Raw genomic sequence first — 21,393 nt, 5'->3', positions numbered from 1 at the left:
TATATGCGTTATATATATATTGCCTGAATTTATTTTTGGACTATACATTACTGTGCTTGCATTTTTGGTTTTAAGACAGGCTCTTACCGTGTGGGCCAGCCTAGCCCAGAAGTCACCATGTAACCCAGCTAGCCTCAAAACTCATGATCCTCCTGCCTTAGCCTCCTGACTACTGGGATTAGAGGCATGAGCTATCACATCTGACTTCTTTGTTCAGTTCTCCTGAAAATACAACCGAGGTAAAACTTCAGCAGCGAATGTGCATTTTTCATTTATGAGCATTCCATTTCTCTTCATCGTTGTCAACAGAAATAGTTCTTTTGTGTTCCTACCTTGTTGGCAAGAACATTGTTCCAGAACACTCAGAGTGAGCCAGGGTTGTTGCCCTGTCAAAAGGAAAAGCTGCCAGAGTCCTTAGGTCCAGAGAGGGATGGAGGAAGGAGACTTGGGTGTTATTCTAAGGAGGTTTTTGCCTTCTCTTCTCTTCCGCTGGCAGAGTTGAGAATTCCTTCTAAAGACCTTTTTAGTGGAGCTTTACAACGGAGCACTTGCATGTTTTAAAATCATTCCTGTTCCTTAAGGGCAAAACGAAGCTCTAAGAGCCTTCTTACTGTTGAGCAGACTAGAGTCACTTCAGCAAACCTTTAGAAAGAGCAGTAGTGGGCTTCTTTTGGTTTTTTGTTTTCTTTTGTTTTTGTCTTATTTTACTCACCTGTCTTTCCCGGGCTGACTCACAGTTAAATAAGAAAGTTCCAAATCGGCAACTATACAGGTGATCCAAGATGGTAATCAGAAAATGCTCATTGAATTCAAAAGCTGTGGGAAACTAGACAAAAACAAATCAGTGAGAAAAGAATGAAAAATTCAATCTAGTCTCTCATGGAACTCAAAAATGCATGGCAGGGCATGGTTCATAGGAGACTATTTTGGGGGCTGTCAAAGTAAGAATTTATGGTGTATTACTGTTCACTTTGACTTTAAAAATACACAAACATAGACATTGTGGCTAATGAAGCTGCACATATAGATGATGGAGTGAGTGAACACTGCAGAGGCTGCCATCCACACGTACCCCACAGCTTATATTTTGCACCTCACATAGGTCTGAGACACTTAAATAAGGGTCAAGTCAAGGAATAAAGAGGAAAAAGTGATCAATAGGCCTGTTTTCTGAGGTCTCCCGGTCATATAGAACAGTTTACTTTTTTAAAGCATTGTGAGCTGGCAGATATGCTCACACAGAAACACCACAGAAGAGAATGTAAAGTGTAAACTGTAGGATGGAGGATTCCAGACATAAAGAGCAGCAGTGATTAAAAAAAAATGTACCAATCACTGGGATTCCTTTTTCACCCATGCTAAGTCTTGTTTTATCTTTATTTCTGCCCTGCATTATTTTGGAGGCTAAGCTTAGATGTTAGAGACATTATTTAACCATGGAGCCATACTTTCATCCCATGTTTCCTTACCTGTTTCGACATCTGCCACACACAGTCAATAAACTGGAGAAAAATAGGAGATCGATCAGCATCGGCATGGTTTTTATCACCATGACCTATTCTCTGAAATGAATTGATAAAGATAATTTAATTCATGGGTACAAAACAGAGAAAGCATATAACTTACAAAATGTCACAATACAACTCAGCAACCTGCTTTTTAAATGCCAAGTGTCTCAGAAAGTAAATTGTATACGTTTCCATGGAAATACAGAGAAATAACAGATGGTTTCATAGTAATGGCAATTTAAAAAAATTAAATTTATTTGTGTGTGCATATGAGTGTGTGTATGAGAATATATGAGAGACAGAGAGAGAGACAGAGAGAGAGAGAGAGAGAGAGAGAGAGAGAGAGAGAGAGAGAGAGCAAGCATGCGTGTGTAGGTCAAGGGACAACTTGTGGGAAATGGTTCTCTCCTTCAAGCAAATGGAACTGAGCTCATGTCATCAGGCCTGGCAGGGGATACCTTTACCTGCTGAGTCATCTTGCTGTCTGAATAATGGAAATTCAGTGAGAGAGGCTGGAGTGATACCCAGTCAATAAAGTGGTTGCCATACAAGCATGTAGAGGTGAGTTCAATCCCAGAACTCGTGGCAAATAAGACTGGCATGGTAGCACGGGTCTGCAATCCCACAGCCAGGGTGGTAGAGACAGGAGGATCTTTGGGACTCACTGGCTAGTCAGCCTACCTGAAGCAAACAGCCCTGTGTCCCAGTGAGAGACCCTATCTCAAAAGGTGGGGGCTGGAGACTTGGCTCAGTGGGTAAGAGCACTGGTTATCCTTCCAGAGGAGGCAGATTTGCTTCCTAGTATCCATATGGTAGCCAATAACCACCTATAACTACAGTTCCAGAGGATATGATGCCCTCTTCTGGATTCTTCAGGCATGGCACACATGGTATACTTACATACATGCAGGCAAAACATACATACACAAAATATTAAAAATAAATAAAAATGGAAAAGCAAAGCAAAGAGGACCACTCCTGAGCAGTGACACCTAAGGCTGACCTTTGGCCTACACATGTACATGTATACACATGTACCCCCACATGTGCACCTGTACACATCTGCTGCAAACACAAACACACACACACACACACACACACAATCATAAGAAAACTGGCAAATGAAAACAAGCAAAGCATCATCATCTATCTGTCTTACAATTATTACATACAAGGGCAATTTTGTACAAGTCCTAGACAGTTGCAGGTACAGTCATTCTCTCAGTGAAGGGGCAACCTGAAGTCTCAAGGATGGAAGCCATGCTCAAACTATGGCTATTACAATGGAAAGCTCTTCCTCAGTTAAAGACAAAACAACCCTCTCAAGTCATTAATTTACTAAACAGTGAGTGCTTCCACTTGAAAACCTTATTCATACCATTTGTGAAATTTGTATGGAGGCTAAAAGGTGACCAAACAGTATTTCCAGAAGTAAGATCAATGGATCCTCTTATTGACAATCATTAAAAAATGCTGATTCAAAGGACATCTGGAAAGAAGACTGAGCAGATGAATTGTAGCATGGTCTCTTGATGATTTAAAAACTGTGTATTGGTCTGGAGAGATGGCTCAGCAGTTAAGAGTGCTGTCTTCTATTACAGAAGACCTGGGTTCAGTTCCCAGCATCCACATGGCAGTGAGCAACCATTCTTAACTCCAGTTCCAGGGGATCCAACGCCCTCTTCTGACTTCTATGGGCATTATATGACACAGGTGCATTTACACACGTGCAGGCAATATACTCATACAAAAATGAATCAATAAATATTTTTAAAAATATATAACAGAGAACAAGAGGAAACCTCAAATAAAAATCTACCACTACATTTATCCCTGACAGCTGTAATATTACCTCAGAGACAACTGTCATCCTACTTTCTTTTGTGAAATTTTCATTTAAAGATTTCTTTCCTTTTTCATTTCCTGAGACAAAGTCTTGCTTTGTAGTCCAGGCTGGCCTGGAACTCATTATGTAGCCTTGGCTAGAACTCGCTGCAATCTTCCTGTCTCAGCCTCCCAAGTGCTGAGATTATAGGTAGGTCCAAGCACACGTACGTTCAATTCACACATTTCTTTTTTAAAAAATATTTTATTATTTTTATTGTATGTGTATGAGTACATTCCTTGCACATATGTAAGGGCACTCGTGTGGTGCAATACCCGCAGAGGTCAGAAGAGGGTGTCAGTGTCAGATTCCCCTGGGACTGGAGTTACAAACAGTTGTTAGTCACCATGTGGGTGCAGGAAACTGTACCCAAGTCCTCTGCAAGAACAGCTAGTGTTCTTAACCATTGAGCCATGTCTCCAGCCCCCAATTCACACATTTATTTTTATTTTTTATTTATTATTATATTTTATTATTTATTTTTTATTAATTTGTTGTTATTATTATTATTATTATTATTATTATTATTATTTTGAGTATGAGTGTATTGCCTGCATGTAGATAGGTGCACCCGTGTTGTGCAATGACCAGGGAGGTCAGAAGAAGGTGTCAGACTTCCCTGGAACTGGAGTTACGGATGGTTCTTAGCCACCATGTGGGTGCTGGGAATTGAACCCAGGTCCTCTGCAAGAGCAGTCAGTGCTCTTAACCACTGAGTCATTTCTCCAGCCCCAAAGTCACACATTTCTAATCTGACTCCATTACTTTCAAGTTAAACTGTAAATAGTATGGATGGATAAATGTGTGTCTTAAAAAGACTTTCACCAACCCAAGGCATCACACGTTTGAAAACCTAAAGTAGTTTTTGTTGACACTCCACGGATTTATGTTAGTACTGAATACACAGTATAGAAACCAATTTTTCAAACTCCCAAATGACAGACATCTGATTTTAAAAGGAATGCTTTAGTGTTTACTTACAGATGCAAATTTATGGCCAAAACTTATCCACTCTTTTTGTACCAATATTTCAAAGCCTTCGATACTTCTGTAGAAACTGTCCAGCATTAGCATGGCCAGTGATGTCAGCTGAGCAGTCCTGTCCCATCCGTCACTGCAGTGCACAAGAACCGAGCTCTTCCCTGAAGAAACTTTGTCTGCAACTTGAATGGCTCCTGTCAGAACAAGCTGGCAGAAAGAAACACACAAGTAAGCAGGGAGTACTGATGCTGCTTGGATGTGAAAGTACCATCCACCTTCACTTACTGTAGCCCAAGTCCTGCTTTAAGTTTGAAGAACAGAGGAAGGGAACTAGAACACAAGGAACTGCAAGACTCCGTTCCCTTTGTCTGCAGGGACCACTTTTGGATGTGTCAAGATGTTAAATAAACAAAAGTCAACTGCATTTTGACCATATGTTCATAGATGTGACTTAAGAATGTGCTAGGGTCATTGTAACAAAGTCCCACAAACTTGGTGACTGATAGGACAGAATAGTGGCTCCTAGTTCTAGGGGCTGGAAACCCAATATAATGTTGTTGGTAGGGCCCTCACTAGCCACTGAAGGAGCCCATTACAAGCCCTTCTCTTGCCATTAGACACTTTCTTGGCTTGCAGTAGAGTACCTTTCATCCTCATATGGCATCCTCCCTGTATGCTTGTCTCTGTGCCCACATTTTCCCTGTTTACATGGACATCAGTTATATCAAAGTAAGGGCTTATTTCCTGAGCCTCATCTTAATTCATTACACTTGTGGAAACATAATTTCAATATAAGGTCATTCTGGCACACTGGAGCATCAGGACTCTAACATATGAATGGGGGGGGCACTAGCCAACTCATAACTGGGGCTATATTAGAAAAAAATCATGTTTGAATATTGACAAAACACGATCATTTATTTGGTTCATGTACAGATATTTTCCCCAAAGATAAATAGTGGTAAAAATTTGAATCTTAGAAGTACCACTAAATTTATATATATGAATTATTGCTATGATGCATTTTTCACAATTCCAGTACTTACAGAGGTATTCTTTACAAACCATAGAAATTATCACCAGTAAGTGGCAGTTGACAAGATTTAGCAAGTTCACACAATTGTGCAACCATCACTACAATCCATCTGTAGAACAGAGTCACCTGCCAGTCTAAGTAATGCCATCTGAGGTCAGGTTGTTTCCATCCTCAGCTTCTGCCAACTGCTGATGTGCTTCCTGTCTCTAGGGTTTGCTTTCTTGGAAATCTGGCATCTGTGGAATTATACTATTGTGTCTGTGTCTGTCTATGTTTCACATCTTTCATGTAGCATCATGTTGCAAATGTACGCTTAATTTTCAAAGAAATAAATTTTTTTTGAGAGAGGGTTTCACTATATAGCACTGGATGGTCTGGAACTCGTTATGTACACCAGTTTGGCTTTGAATTCATAGAGATCTGCCTGCTTCTGCCTCCCAAGTACCACATGCCAACTCTTCTCTCTCTCTCTCTCTCTCTCTCTCTCTCTCTCTCTCTCTGTGTCTTTTTGAGACAGGGTCTCCCTGTAGCCCCAGCTGTCCTGGAACTCACTATGTAGACCAGGCTGGCCTTGAACTCACAGAGATCTGCCTGCCTCTGCCTCCTGAGTGCTGGGATTAAACACATGCACCATCATGCCCGACCCAACTCTTTTCTTAAGAAAAGTATTTTATTTATTTTTATTTTATGTATTTCAGTGTTTTGCCTGCATATAAGTGCACTATTTGTGTGCAATGGCCCACAGAGGCCAGAAGAGGGCATCAGATTTCCAGGAACTGTGATACCCAGATGATTGTTAGCAGCTATGTGGGTGATGGGAACTGAACCCAGGCTCTTCTCCAAGAGTGGCAAGTGCAGAAACAAAGTTAAAGAGCGGCTGTACCATCTCACATTCTTGCTAGTCTGTATGAGGGTTCATCTTTTCAAATGCGTATCAACTATCTGCATATATTTTATCATTTTGAGTTTTTAAAAAGGTGTTATTATTGAATGTGTGTGCATGATATATGTATGTGGGCATTCGTTCCATAGAGCATTTCTGGAGGTCACAGGGCAAATTTCTGGAATCTGTTCTTTCCTTCTACCTTTATGTGTCTTGGTGACTGAACTCAGTTCATCAGGCTTGCACAGCAAGCACTTTACCTGATTCTTGTTGGCCCCTTGAGTTTATTTTCTGAAAGGCATTCAACGGAGCACCCAAAATTCTAACACCACAGTAAAAATACATTGTAGACATTTTAACTAATTCAAGAAAACTGAAAGCATCTATTGAAACTAATTTAAAGAATATTCAGATTACGCAGGCCATTTCACATGCAGAAAATATGAAAGTTTAATACCTTTACATGAACACTGAAGAGAGAAGTGGGCAAAGGAGTGCTAAGAAAGAAAGAAAGGTTAGGGGACCTTGGGATGACAGGCCGTCACGTACTTGTGCACGAGTCATTGCTCCTGAACCAGCTTCAAGCATGTAAAGTATTCTGCGTGCAAACCTGTTTGTTTAACTTAAGGGACTTGTGTGGAGAAGCTATACTAACATCCTAGAGCTCACTCAAACCCAACTTCTTGAGTTTGGATTTCCAGCACAATTTGCAGAGTGCAACCCTCACCCCAGACACTTCTCTCACAATAGAAAGGGGATTCAATCACAGGCAATTATTTTAGACATATCAGATGTTTGTCAATTAAGTATGAATTCCCACAATCACTCTGACTTTGAACAACTGTAATTATTTAATGAAACTAAATCTGATTTCTAAAACTGGATCATTGAAAATAAATAATGAGGTAGACTTGGGACAGAGGAGAAGAAAGCAGCAGTTTGGAGCACCGGCTCTGGAAGCCAAAGACCTGGATTTGAAATGTTGCTCTACCACTTTAGAGACCTTGCTCTTTGGGCCAACCATGCAGCCTCTGGTTGCTGTGATGAAAGCTGAGGAACAAATGGTACCTCCAGCTGCTCATTTTGTGCTAAAAGATCATCTCCATGAAACTTAAGATAGTGTTGGATGAAGACTAGCTGTTGGATTGCTGTCCATCTTCTTAAACCAGGAGGGAGAACCCTATGGGAAGAGTGACTGAAAAGGGACAAAGGGGGAGTGTGAGCTCCAGACACTGTACGGCCTTCTATCGTGTGTGGGCTCTAGCAGGGTAGGAGGATCGAGGAGGCACATAAGGCTGCTGTGTGAATGCACAGCTCTTGCTGCTTTCCTGCACGGAGTAGTAAGACTGGCTGAGCACAGTGCAGGCTAGTGGCAGCCATGCCACATTGCTGCCAGCAGTTCTGACACTTGAAGGAGGAGACTGACAAGTGTTCATCAAAGATGCCCAAGTTCTAACAGCCGGTACCTAGGAACACAACCTTACATGGAAACAAGGGCTTTATAGACATGACCAAGTTAAGGATTTTGAGATGAGGAGATTATTTTTGATCATCCACATAGGCCCTAAATTATATAAATCCTGCTAAGAGGGAGGCAGAAGGAGATTTCGCATATACAGAATAGAAGAGAATGTGAGCACAGAGGTAGAGGTGAGAGTGATACAGGAACAAACCAAGAAATGTTAGTGGCCGTGAGAATTGGGAAGAGACTAAAAGGAGGTTCTTACCTAGAGCTCAGAGGGAGCACACCCCAAGACTGCATCCAGTCTTCAAGGCCTAGTTCAAACTGCCCTAAATTCCTGCGATCTAATTTATATGTGAGAAGCTCTGACATGGATAATGTTACATGTGCCCAATTGGACTCCACAGCCTCCTCACAGTTTTTCATTGCTCTGTATCCTCCCTCACTACAGACAAACACCTGACGTGTTTAAGCACGCACAGTCTGAACCAGCTTTTCTTCCTTCTTCCTGAGCTGTCCTACCTCATGTTTCTAGCACATGTTTTCTTGCTGTCTCACAGCAGCAGTGACAAAACCCCAGGACAATTTTTCTACTTAACTTATAGAGACTGGCAGAACGGAAGGAGCAAAAGGACAAACTAGGAAAGGAACACCATTCCAGACATGCTACTCAGAAACAGTGCTGCTGGACACCTTTCAAAAGTTCCTTGCACACATACATGTCTTTCCTTAGATTGGGCCTTTTGAGCATTTACTCATGTTATTATCTATAATACCCAATGTACTTAATAATCACACAGCATTTCATTATATATATATAAAACTTTCCTGTACATTTATGCTATGTTCAATGTTTTTCCACTACTATAAAAATCCTAGTATATTCAACATTTGGAATTATATGATTACTTCCTTTAAAAACACCTTAATTCAGTCTTCTCTCTGTCTTCAAAACAGGCTGAAGTGTCCCAAGACTTACAAAGCCTTTTTCATAATCACGAGATCCTTAATCCCTTCCTCTTTTATCTGGCTTTTTTTCCTGGAATGTTATATGTGATATGCATGTGTGTGTGTGTGTGTGTGTGTGTGTGTGTGTGTGTGTGTTCACATGTTGTACAAGTGTCCATGTGTGTGTGTGGACATGAGGTAGAAATCGGGAGTCTTTCTCAATTGCACTGGTGTCTTTATTGATGGAGCAGTGTCTCTCAACTGATCCCTGAGCTCACCAACACAACTAGGCTGCCTAGCCAGCTTGCACTGAGGAGTCCCTTTCTCTGCCCTCAGAGCGCTAGACTTACAGGTGGGATGCCATACCCACTTGGCATGTGCATAGGTTCTGAGGATCCCAAATTCAGTCCTCATGCTTGTGTGGCAAGTGCTTTAACCACTGCCCCATCTCCCTAGCTGTTATCTAGCTTTGCAAAATGACAGTTTACATTCACTAACCATATTTCCTCAACTCTCACCCCATGACACTGCCACACACCCATGGATGCCTGCCCTCCAAAGTCCACCACTCACAGTTTCTTCTTGGGCTCCTTCTAGACATTCCAATATTTTCTTTTGATCTCCTGACTTCCGTCTTGTGCCTTCCTCACTGAATTCCTTCTATGTTGAGTACAAGCCTGTTCAGGGTTTTATTCCAAGTCCTCTGATCTTTTCCTTATAAGCAGTCTCTCTCAGTATCCAAGTTAAAGGGCTCAGCCTGAGTTTGGTGCCTGACAGGTGACTCACAAACTGATATCTTAGTCCCAAGCCTCTATTTTGAGTTTGACTTTACATGAGAACTTGTCTGCTAGATACCACCAGAGGATGTCCCAACACCACCCCCAAAGCACAGCGTTTCTCTTGGTTAGGGGCCTAGTCAGAACTGCTCTTCATCACGAAACAGAAGTATTGTGTTCTCAGCCATCTGGTTTCAGCCTCCATTTCTTTAGGTCCTACATCTAACTAATCATAATGTACCACTGACCCATCTTATGAAACAACTGGTATATTTCCTGAGTAGTCCCCTCATCTTCATGTTGATGTTATAACACCATTTCTGAAATTTTGAACCTTTTTTCTCTGACTTCACGTTCTTTCCTCTGTCTACCACATAAGCAGTCACTGGAACAGTCTCCTCCATGATCATATGATTCGCCAAATCCCAAGATGTCTCCCCAGTCTAACTGGACCCTCAAGGCCTAGGCTGCCTGGCTTCATCCAGATTGCTAGCTAGGCCAACTGCCATCAATAGAAACCCTCTCTCTTGTCATTTTGGTCTCACTCATGTAAGTTTCTGAGCTTTCAACTCAGCTGTCTTCATTAGAAGATATCCTCTGCTTTCTGTAAGTGCTAGGTCAAGTCTCACAAAATTCCAGATGGCCTGTTTCTTTAGCTAACTTTGCTATGAAGCCCTACTGTGAACTGAAAACACAGTATCTTGGAATATTATGTTTATTTTTACACATACATATAATTTGTTCAACCATCTATGAACCTCTTTAAAGACAGGAAATATGCCTTTTCCTTTTCCTTGTCATAGGGTCTAACATGATGCTCTGTGAAAAAAAAACCCAAAAACTTGTGTGTTAGTTAAAATAACACATCTTTTAAACTTTAGAATCCTTTTTTTTAAACACAGAAAACATGTAAAGGTACTATAGAAAGATATACTTAAACCAGTTGACATCCTAGGGTATATTTGTCACAGCTATGGTATATCCACATTTGATACAACTAATTAACCTAAATTGACATGCCATTTTCTTATTAAGAAATTTATCACTAACTTATTTTAAAAATCCATACTTTATTGACATTTCCTTAGTTTTACACTTTATGTCCATTTTTATTCTAGAATCCCATTCAGGATACATATTACATTTAATTGCCACAATTATTTTGTAATTCATTTTGTGAAGCTAAATTAAGAAAAATGAAAGTTAAACATACACACAAAATGTGGCTCCTGTTCAGCTGGAAAGTGTAACTTCACTAGAAAACAATCTATCATAATTCACCTGCTTAAGAAAATAAGACCCTGTGGAGTGTTCAGCACTAAATGGGACACCTATATCACATCCTTTCTTCCCAGGGCTCAAGGATCACTGCAGAAAAAGGCGTGAAAAGGTTGTACGAGCCAGGGGTAATAGATATACAAGGAAACCATGTTGTCTGGACACAACAGGGAAGTTGTACACATGAAGCCGCAAGCTCAAGCCAGACAAAATCCCTGCGGCCCTAGTTGAGGATCTATTGGCAACTGATGGGTAGTGGGAAAGGGAGAGTCAGTTTTCTTAAAGGGTGTGTTGTTTCATAGGCTGACCACACTCCAGGGGATGGAGTCACATCCAAGGGAACTTGAGGAACAGAAATTTAGACTCAATAGGCCTAAAAAATATAATAGATGACATGAAGTGAGGTGGTAGGGAGGCAGGAGTGGGTGTGAGAGATGACGGAGGGGTCTGAGAATGTTCAAAATCCACTGAATGAAATTCTCAAAGAATCAATAAAAATATTATTCAAATGATTCATCTCAGAGTATGCTTTCGCTTTGTCTGTTTACAGAACTGTGTGGCTTCTAATGTGTTAGCTCTCTCACAGGGTTTCTAGTACTCGTACTTTGAAGAACTTTTTATGCTTCTATGAGAATGAAAGATTGAACATAATGAAAATACCAAACCCATTCTTTAAAGTTAGTCGGAAAGAGATTATTAAAATGAAAATTAACAAAAAGTCCCAGCTCTGTCTAGGTCCATGAGGGATATCCCCAGTAACAGATAAAACACCTGTATGAAACCACTACTGACAAGACTAGAAGAGACCAAACTCTTAGAAATAAGATGGGAGGATACTGAGAGACCTTTAATTTAAGTAAGCAAATTATAAAGAAACATAAAGCTGTCAAAAGTATACTATTACAAATAGTTTCTCCCACTCTGTCCTTGAGTATTCAATTTTTAAATATTTAAGGAAAAATTCTTGTTCCACCAAATAACTACTCTTTTATACTTGCAAATATTGTTTAAAGTATACTTGCCTTGATATGTTCTAACCAATGAGTAGACTCCAAACTGGACAACCAATGAGATTCTTCGATATTGGGATAAACAATGTCTTTCACCTTTTTTAAAGATTCACGCATCACGTGAATATTATGAATGTCTAAGAAAGAAAGTTCGGCGTTATGATATGCGTCATCACTTTCATATCCTCCTCCTGTTGCCTAAGAAACAAGATTACAAACAATCAGCTGGATTTTTTATTTCATCAGTAACTTATGAAAATGTTTCGCAGGCTAGCTACCTTCCAAATTTCAATCCAAGCCCCTGGTAATTTAAATAGCTAATGTTACTCGCCTTCCTATCTAACACTTAGCCTCAACAAGTGAAGTCATAGTTTGAGCTAGACAAAATGATGGAAAGTTGGCAATTTCCTGGAGGAGAGGACAACTGAATTAATGAGACAAAACATTCCCTCCAAAATGTTCTGTGATAACTAGATCTTGCAGATATGGAAAAGCAAGGGCAGACTCTGAAAAGCCCTTGTCCTCCATCAGTTTTGTAGCTATTGCCGTATTGCTTGGGGTGGGGTATAGGGCAGCCAAATGAACATGGCAGCAAGCACTCCAGCTTTGTAAAGGTGTTCACACGGGATACAATGTATTAGTGGAAAACAACTTTTGGAGTCAGACAGACATGGGCCAATAGCTCAGCTTCCGCCTCTCATCATTATGTGACCTGGGGCCAGGCACTTGCCCTCTAAGCACAAATGTCCTGTCCTATAAAGCAGGGTTCATTCCCTAGGTCTCATGGGATAAAAAGTGCCAGACTCCTTTATAATGACTAACATCATTAACCATCTGATGAGCCCCTATGATGTCTTGATTTGTAACTTTGCTTCTTACAGGAATGCTACAAGACAGATACTACTATACACATTTTGCAAGGAAGAAAGCAGAAACTAAGAGACTTAACTATTCTAAAATCATTCAGGTAATAAGTGAAATTTAAGTTGAATTTCACTTGAAAGCCCAAACCTTTTCTACAGTATCAGGGCCATGTTACTGCTATGCAAATAGCACTAACAGAGCACTGCACAGAGGGGGCCCTCAAATAATTTACAAGGTTCTAAGGAAACAAGATGGCCACTAGCCCCTACACCAAGTACAAGGTCTTTATTGCTGGCTTTGGGTTTTTGTGGAACTAGGTGTGGAACTCAGAGCCTTGTATATCGTAGGCAAGCAGCCTATCATGTTCCTGTGGAACTCTTGTAAGTGTTCACTTGCCATGCCCGGCTTTGGTTCTCCACTACAGCGAGTGCAAAGTCCATTTCCACAACGAAAGAGACACTACAGTTTTATTTAGGAACTTGGCTGTACTCTGCTTAAACGTTTGGAAATGTCACAGGACAGGGAGCTTCAGGCCCTTTAAGAAAAGTGAAACAGTTCTGAGATTTTCTCAGAGAGTCACTTCTTAGGAGACACTGACTTTAGAGTGCTTGTAGGAAGAACACAGGGAAACGCCTGCCCAGGACTAGAGAAAAGCGGAAGGCCCCTGGCAAATGGGGCATCCCCACAATGTATCTCCTTTTCCTTAGAACAATTAGGAATAGAAGCTTGTAGCCAGTGTTGGAACAGCAAAGCGGGCTGGGTTTTGCTGCAGTTGGTCGCAGAGATTTCTTGAAGTGAAAGTAAAGCTTAGACCTGGAACCTATGTGGCAGGTCAGAGATCCTCATCTCTGAATGCTCTACAAGACAAAGCATACTTAGGCACAAATGTTTCTTTCAAGCTGGATTTACATAGCTCAGCAGTAAGGTAACAAGAAACATTCTCTTTGCTATTGTCTTTTTTTTTTAAAGACAGGGTCTCAGACTGTACCACTTACTGGCCTAGAACTCACAATGCAGTATATGCTGGACTTAAACTCATGGCAATCCTCCTGCCTCAGCATCTCAAGTGCTTGGATCACAGGTGTTAAATCAGCACACCCATTTTCTATTTGTCTTTTGCTGGTCTCTCTCCTCCTCTTCTCTTCTCTTCTCTTCTCTTCTCTTCTCTTCTCTTCTCTTCTCTTCTCTTCTCTTCTCTTCTCCCTCCCTCCCTCCCCCTCCCCCGTGTGTGTGTCTGTGTGTGTGTGTGTGTGTGTGTGTGTGTGTGCGCACACGAGCATGCCTGATAAGGCCAGAGGGCATCAGCTGTCATGGAGCAGGAGTTACAGGTAGTTATGAAATGGCTGATGTGGTTTCTGGGAACTGAACTCGTGTTCTCAGGACAAGCAGTCAGTGTTCTTGTTCTTCTAACCACTAAACCATCTCTCCAGCCCCTGTCATTAAAAAAACTTTTTCTTAAGAAATTAGCAGACAATCGTACTACCTTCCCTTCTCCCTAGCCGTGCACACTTTGGGGAAGAAGGCCTGGGATGTGGGAGCTGGATTATGTTCTGCTAGACCTGCAAGCCTATAATGCAAGGACCTGTTTCCCCTCCTGCAGACAGAAGGCCTGCACCTCTGTATGTCTGGCTGTTACATGATGATGGGATTTTCTGAGATGCCCAATACTAGAGTTCCTTTCATAAATAACTAAAAACAGCGTGGAAAAAAAGCAAAAGAAAAAATACAGGTTTGAATCACTGCCAAAATATCTGGCAAAACCAGACATTAATATAGCTCTACTTTATTTAAGTACAGTGCTCTATCCCCAAAATAGAAATAGCTTAAAGATTTACCAAGTCTCAGTTTTGTTTCATTGAAAATGATGTGATGTTGCTGATTACACATAAATAGCCACAAGGGAGGAGAAGAGGGGCAAAAAGAACAGAAGTCAGCAAGGGTAAAAAATCAATTAGTCAAGCACAGACTGAGTTCCCCAAAGTGCAGTTCTCCATCTCTGGTTACTTTTGAAGTCTCCTCTTTGGTTTTCCTTTCTTCAACAAAAGAGAACAACTGAAATTATCTAGTATGATGTAAAGGGTCAAGGGCCTGTTGCTATGGATATAGACAAGTAGTGGAGACAGAGCCAGGAGGAGGGGTTTTGAAAGAATGACCCACAGTGCTTTAAGGCTTAGTGTTTTGTTTCTTTCTTAATATTTTCCTTCTTTTCATTCCTAAGAGGACTAGAAACAGAGGCTTATTTCTCCAACATTAAAAAGGCATTCAAGAATTTTGTTGCTATAATGAGCTTCAGAGTTAATATAATTAAGGTATTCATTTCATCCACTTTAATATTTTAAAATATTCTTTCTAAATGTTTCATTTTAATGTTACATCATATCTATTTCAGACTAAATCTGTACATGGAAATACTGTGTTTTATACATGTGTTCAGTTTGAATTATATATGAAGGAAAATATATAAAATTATGGCGAACTCAAGAAGATATTTAGATTTAATTTCTTAAATGTTTTACTTACGATGCCTGACTTACCAGTTCAACTTCATGACTGATTTACATATAAGTTTGAAATTATTTCTATACAAAGCCCAATGGTGATAACAAACAGCTCATCTAAGAGCATGAATGAGGCTGGGGCAGGCATCCCAGGATTAAATGTGTAGGACGGATGAGCCGTGTGCAAATAGCAAAGAGCTGAGCCGCACACATTTGCAGTCTAACAAACCCTAAGGGAGACAGACTTTACACAGATTCCATTTCAGAAATTACTGCATCTATCTGGGCTGCTCAAGGACTTGCTCTGCTTTCAGGTTCTTGTGATGGGTTCTGAATAATTGAAGACGTCAGATAAATGACCTTGGGAGGAGTAAAGCATTAAAGGTGATGAAATTTAAACTCACAGCTGAAGAGAATAAATCTGAAAGATGGAATCTGGGAATGAGCAACTTGGGCAGGCTCACTTGGGAATGACAGCGGTAAGAATGGGAGATCAAAATTATAAAAGGGAAAGCCAGAAATGGTAGTTGATGCCTATAATCTCCGCTTGAGAGGCTGAGGCAGGAGGATTTCCATGAGATTCAGGCCAGCCTGGACTAAATAGTGAGATGCTGTCTCAAAGAAACAATCTAAGCTAAACCAACCAGATCAACCCAAGAAAAAGCCCTCAAAATAGAAATCAAAGGTAAGCCTGTATAGATCAGGTCGTTTAGTACAGGGGCAAACAGGCTTTTCCTTACAGCAGGTTCTGGGGGCAATGCCACACAGACCCTGATGTTTGCAATGATGGCGCTATAATCAACTTCAAGTATACTCTACACATTCTACTTAAAAAGGCAAAGACAGTTAAGAGCAGCTTTTTGGAAAATGAGACTTTTGTGTGTGATTAGAATATTTGTATACAGATCAATTCATTTCTTGAACTATCTTACACAAATGACAATATGTGACTACAGATGACATGGGTGAGGAAATCTTTGCTAATGGTTATACATTTCAGATTTTAATAAATGCAGCTTCCCACACGTCCCTGCAAATTTCTCAGCAGTACACATTAGTAAGAGTCGTCATACACAGCTACAAGAGCTCCAAAGACGACCTTTTGCCTAAGGTTCTAGACAGCAGCCAGTGTCACTACAGTTCTAGACATATCTTTTGTCCTGAAGTTTACTTTCAGTTGATTTTGTTTTCTTTTAAGACAGTGTCTTGCAACTTAGCCCACGCTGGCCTCAAACTCTTCATCCTCCTGCCTCAGCATCAAAAGTGCTGGGATTACTAGCATGTACCACCATGCCTGGCTCATTTAATTTTAATGCAATTTTTATTAAAATACTTTCTAAGGGCTGGAGAGATGGCTCTGTGGTTAAAAGCACTGGCTGCTTTTGCAGAAGACCACAGTTTGGTTCCCAGCACCCACGCTAGCTAACAACCCCTCCATAACTCCACTGCAAGGGAATCTGATACCCTCTTCTGGCCTTGGTGGGCATCACATGCCTGGGTCCACTTACATACGAGCAGATAAAACTCTCATACACATAAAATTTTTAAAAATTAAAAAATACTTTCTATCTAAGAAACGGTTTTAGAAACTAGTTTTAGTAACTTGATTTTAACTATTAATTTATACCCATGTGTGCTAGATAGCATCAATTGTCAACCTGACACACCTGAGATGAGAGCACTCAATTGAGGCACTGCTTCCATGGGACTGACCTATGGCCATGTCTGTGGAGCATTTCTTAATTGAAAATTGATGTAGGAGGGCCCATCACATTGTGGGCAATCCCCCCCACCCGCCCATCCCCTGGTACAGATAGTCCTAGAATGTGTAAGAAAGCAGGCTCAACACAGGCCAGGCAAGCAAGCCAGTAAGCAGTATGTTTCCATGGTCTCTGCTTCAGTTCCTGCCTCGGCTTCTCTCAGTGATGGACTGTCACATGGAAGTTTAAGATGCAATAAACTCTTTCCTCCCCAACTTGTTGGTCAGTGTTTTATCACAGCAATAGAAAGCTAACTAGGATATCATGTGTCTGGAGTCACAGTTACTCAGGAGGCTGAGGCAGGAGGATCACTTATATCCAGGAATTTGAGAATAGCCTGGGAGAACTCATCTTTTTCTTCCTTTCCCTTTCCCCCCTTTTCTTCCTCTTTTCTCTGTTTTGTTGAGATAGGGTCTTGCTTGTTATGTAGCCCCGAGTGACTTGGAATTCAGTATGTAAATCAGGTTGACCTTAAACTTGCAGTGAGTCTCTTGTCTCTGCCTCCTTGGTACTGGGATTACAAGGATTACAGGCTTTACTGGTGGATACTACCAGACCAGCTTTAGTATAGTATTATAGATAATACTATCTTTTGTTGTGGTCTCATATACCCCAGGTTAGCTTATAATTCACTATATAGCTGAAGATGACCTTGCACTCCTGATCCTCCTGCCTCCACCTAAGTGCAGGGATTATAGGTATGTGCCCAGCGAGATCCTGCCTTAAAAAATACATGAAAATTCAAAATAAGCCCACATATTGATACACTATGGCAAACCCATTCCTGGGAAACACTGCAGTCCCTATGTAAGCTCAGTTTTTGTTGACTGCACTCACCTTGTTGGCCACGGCATTTACACTGGGTCTGGCATCATAGATTGTGAGTTTAGAAATTTGTCTGTTAGTCTCCCTGATCACGTCCAGATATTTCTCATCATCTTTGTTTCTTTTACCACTCATACCGACAAGAGGCTGACTGCAGCGCACAATGACTGTCTTGTTTTCTGGATGAATCCATGATAGCACCTACGGTTAGTTCAGAAAGTTTAAACTGGCAAGTCTCTAGACAGTCATTAAAGTAAATCATAAATCACTATCAATCAAACATGAAGAAGCAAATCTGTACTAAACACAATACTGGTTCACCTGTGATTTCCACCATGACATCAGAAACACACATTTAACAGTCAGGTCTGCTCAGAAAAAAATCTGAACAGTCCATTGCTTTACCAGTCTTTCAAAACAAACTAACACCAAAAACTAATGCTTATCATAAGAAAGATGAATTATTTAAAGGCAGTGGAAAGCTTCCAATATTATTTGAATTTAGTAGCTTGCATTGGTCTCGTTATCATAGGAACACAACTTGCCAGTATGTGGTGGGCACAGGAAAGCAGCGTTCTGCTCACAGTGCTCTGTCTGCAGCTGTTTCCCCAACGTTCCCAATTCCAGAACCTCATGCAGGAGGAAGAAAGCACAAGGGAAGCAAAGCAGGACTTGGAGTGCCAAGAGAGCTGCAGTCACTAACACGAAGGTGGACTCCACGATGCCTAAGGGAGCTTATCTGGTCCTCCTTCAGCATCAGTCTCATCCAACTGATTGGCAAGTCTAGCACATGTCATGCTGGGCTGCCCAGCTTGCCCACAGAACATGAGAAACAGTGTGTATAAGAGGTAGCCAATCATATAATATCCTTAAAAGTACTTCGCTATATACTGCAGGTGGTATATACTGCAGGTGCTGGTGAAAATGAAGGGGAAGCCTAACCTCCAATGTTCTTCAGCACAGCTGGATAACTGTGGTGAACAATACTCAACTGATACTTCAAAATAGTTGCTAAAGAGAATTTCAAGTGTTGCCAACGCAAAGAAATGCTAACCAGCAGGTTACAGGTATACCAATTAGCTTGATCTGGTAGTACTTATATACATATGCTGGCATATCACACTGAGTTCCATAAATATGCATAATTATAGGTATCAATGAAAAAATTAGCTGTGTATGTGCATGTACATAAAGGAAACACAGGGAATTGGGGAAGTGTGGGATAGTAAACAACAAAGATAGGCTCTAGGATCAGGTACAGATCTTCTGTGGCTCTACCCTCAGGCACTGAGCTCATGGCCTCTCTGGCTTATGCCACCTCTTTGGTCAGATGAGGAGAAGAGTAATGACTTCAGGTGACTGCTGGGAGGCCCAAAGGAAGAATGCCCATTAAAGTATGTGGTAAACATGGCTTTGAATTAGCTTCTAGAAACAGGATCCATGCCACAAAAATGAGTTCCAAAAATGATGAAATGCAGAGGCAAGGATGAAAGAACATAATCATTTGGGCTCACTTAATATAAGATCAAGCACTTTGATATCTCTGAAGTCATGTTTATTATGACACCGAGTGTCTGGCAAAAGGTCACATGATAATAAGAATGCTGAATTGTTCTGAGTCCCTGTACCATGCTAGAAAGCAATGACAGCCCCTGTCTAGGAGGCTCAGATCTTCGGAAGTCCTGGGAAAGATACCGACCTGACATAAACCTCTGCCTTCCAAGCCAAGTGTGGGTATCAGACCTGCCTACCTGTCTGACACCCATGACCCTTATATCAAGACATGAAAAAGGTGATCTCAGCAGACTGCCAGAGAGTGCCTGTTTCTGGCCTCCCTCTGGCATAGGGGCTGGGAACTCAGGGGACTCCTGGTGGTGAGCTTCCCCTGATTGCGCCACACCCAAGCCCCTAACTGGGATTGCGTGAGGCCCCTCCCAAGGCCCCAGGGCAGACCTGGTTTTGGCAGGATAAGGCTGAGATCTTAGCAGACAGCTTCTGACCTCTATCTGTGTACTGTGATCTCACCAGACCACCAGAGAGTGCCTGTTTCTAGCCTCCCTATGGCATAGGGGCTGAGAACTAAGCAGACCAGCTAAGAGTTCCAAAATCAACCCCCCTTAGGGAACTTCCCAAATTTTGCTCTGAGTTCCCGCTAGTAGGGGTCCAAACCTTAGAAGGAAGCCTGAGTGTACCTGACTGGAACCTGACTTGGGCTTCTATTGGTGCTCCGAACATCAGTTCCCTCCAAAATAAAACCTGAGAGAACCTGAAACCTGGAACAACCAGCTTTATATAAACAATAAGGACCAAGGCACACCAATAATACAAACAGAAGCATACTTCAACTTAATTCTCATATCAGAATCTCAAACAACAAAAGAAATTCACATGCCAAAATCACAACGAAAAAATAATAAAATGGAAAGCCAAAACGCTATGTCCCGACCAAACTCCACAACTCCTTTAGAAGAGTTCTACAAGGAGAACCCCCTAGAGATAACCCAGGACACTGAATTTAAAAGAACAGTCATGAACATGATGAAGGAATTCAACGAATTTAAAGAACACACAAACAAATCAAAGAGCTGAAAGAAGATAGGGATAAACTTCTGAATGAATTCACAAGACATAGATAGAAACATGAAGAAAACTAAGGCAGAAATGAAGAAGAAAGTAAAAAACTCAATAAGCCAACTTGAAACACCAGGCGAAAACCTCATCATTAGAATGAATGAAATGGAAAACAGAATACCAACACTGGAGGATAAAGTTGAAGAACTGGACACTCAAGCAAAGATTATGAAATTTTTTTTTAAAAAAAAACACAAGAATGGAATATGCAAGAGATGTGGGACACCATGAAAAGACCAAATCTACACATCATAGGCACAGAGGAAGGAGAAGAATTTCAGGTTAATGGTATTGACCAGATCTAAACAGAACTGTAGGAAACAGCATATTTTAAAATGAAATGGAGATCTTCTTTAAAGGGTAAAAACTCATTCAATTTTGTAACTTACAGGGTTTATACTGAGTTCAATATTGTATAACTGTATTAATTCAATTGTGAACCTAAAAATTTACAGCCACTTTTGAAGAGTTGTATTCTTGCTCTGGAGTGTGTTACTGAATATGTTAAATCTGTAGTGAAATGCTTCTTCTAATCAAGTAGTTATTAAAAATTAAAAAAAGAATGATTAAAAATAATAATAATAATTAGTAGATGTGAAAAACATTACTATTGAAATCTACCTGATGACTTTATATCCATGCTCAGACGCCAAGGAGGTCAGAAGGTAACTGACTATGACTAGTAATAATCAGATATATAGAGATTAGAAACGCATTTGCAAACATCTTAGTGTCAATTGCATTAAAAAATGAATTTTTCTGTCTTATAGGGTTTATACTGAGCACACTATTGTATAACTGTATTAATTCAACTGTAAATCTAAAAATTTACAGCCAGTTTTGAAAGAGAGGCATCTTGGCTCTGGAAATGTTTATTGAATATATCAATGCTGTTATAATGAAATGCTTCTTCAAGTTATGTGGTTAGTAAATAAATAATTTAAAAATATAGAGGGAAGAGAGTATAGAGTGCTTTATTTCTATTTTTAAAATGCTTTTAGCATTATTCATGAAAATAAGTAGTCAACTGTATGAAATTTTGGCAGAC

General features: G+C 40.6%; 1 protein-coding gene across 5 annotated transcripts in view; it reads right to left on the bottom strand.

Annotated features, from left to right (window-relative positions):
• Nucleotides 1-21,393, bottom strand: part of Mtm1 (myotubularin 1) — a 135,045-nt gene that overhangs the window by 16,289 nt on the left and 97,363 nt on the right. For all 5 annotated transcript variants that reach the window (XM_029561809.1, XM_008829478.3, XM_008829479.3 and 2 more), the window contains 5 exons: nucleotides 17,727-17,915; nucleotides 11,780-11,965; nucleotides 4,375-4,581; nucleotides 1,470-1,562; nucleotides 713-826 (listed from right to left, as the gene is read on the bottom strand). In XM_029561809.1, coding sequence (XP_029417669.1) covers nucleotides 713-826; nucleotides 1,470-1,562; nucleotides 4,375-4,581; nucleotides 11,780-11,965; nucleotides 17,727-17,915 — 789 coding nt within the window. The remainder of the gene's footprint in view (nucleotides 1-712; nucleotides 827-1,469; nucleotides 1,563-4,374; nucleotides 4,582-11,779; nucleotides 11,966-17,726; nucleotides 17,916-21,393) is intronic.

The sequence above is a fragment of the Nannospalax galili genome, unplaced genomic scaffold (assembly GCF_000622305.1).
Source record: "Nannospalax galili isolate Female #2095 unplaced genomic scaffold, S.galili_v1.0 scaffold513, whole genome shotgun sequence".
NCBI lineage: Eukaryota > Metazoa > Chordata > Mammalia > Rodentia > Spalacidae > Nannospalax > Nannospalax galili.
Note: the sequence above shows the minus strand (reverse complement) of the source record. Positions and strands in the feature narration are given on the sequence as shown.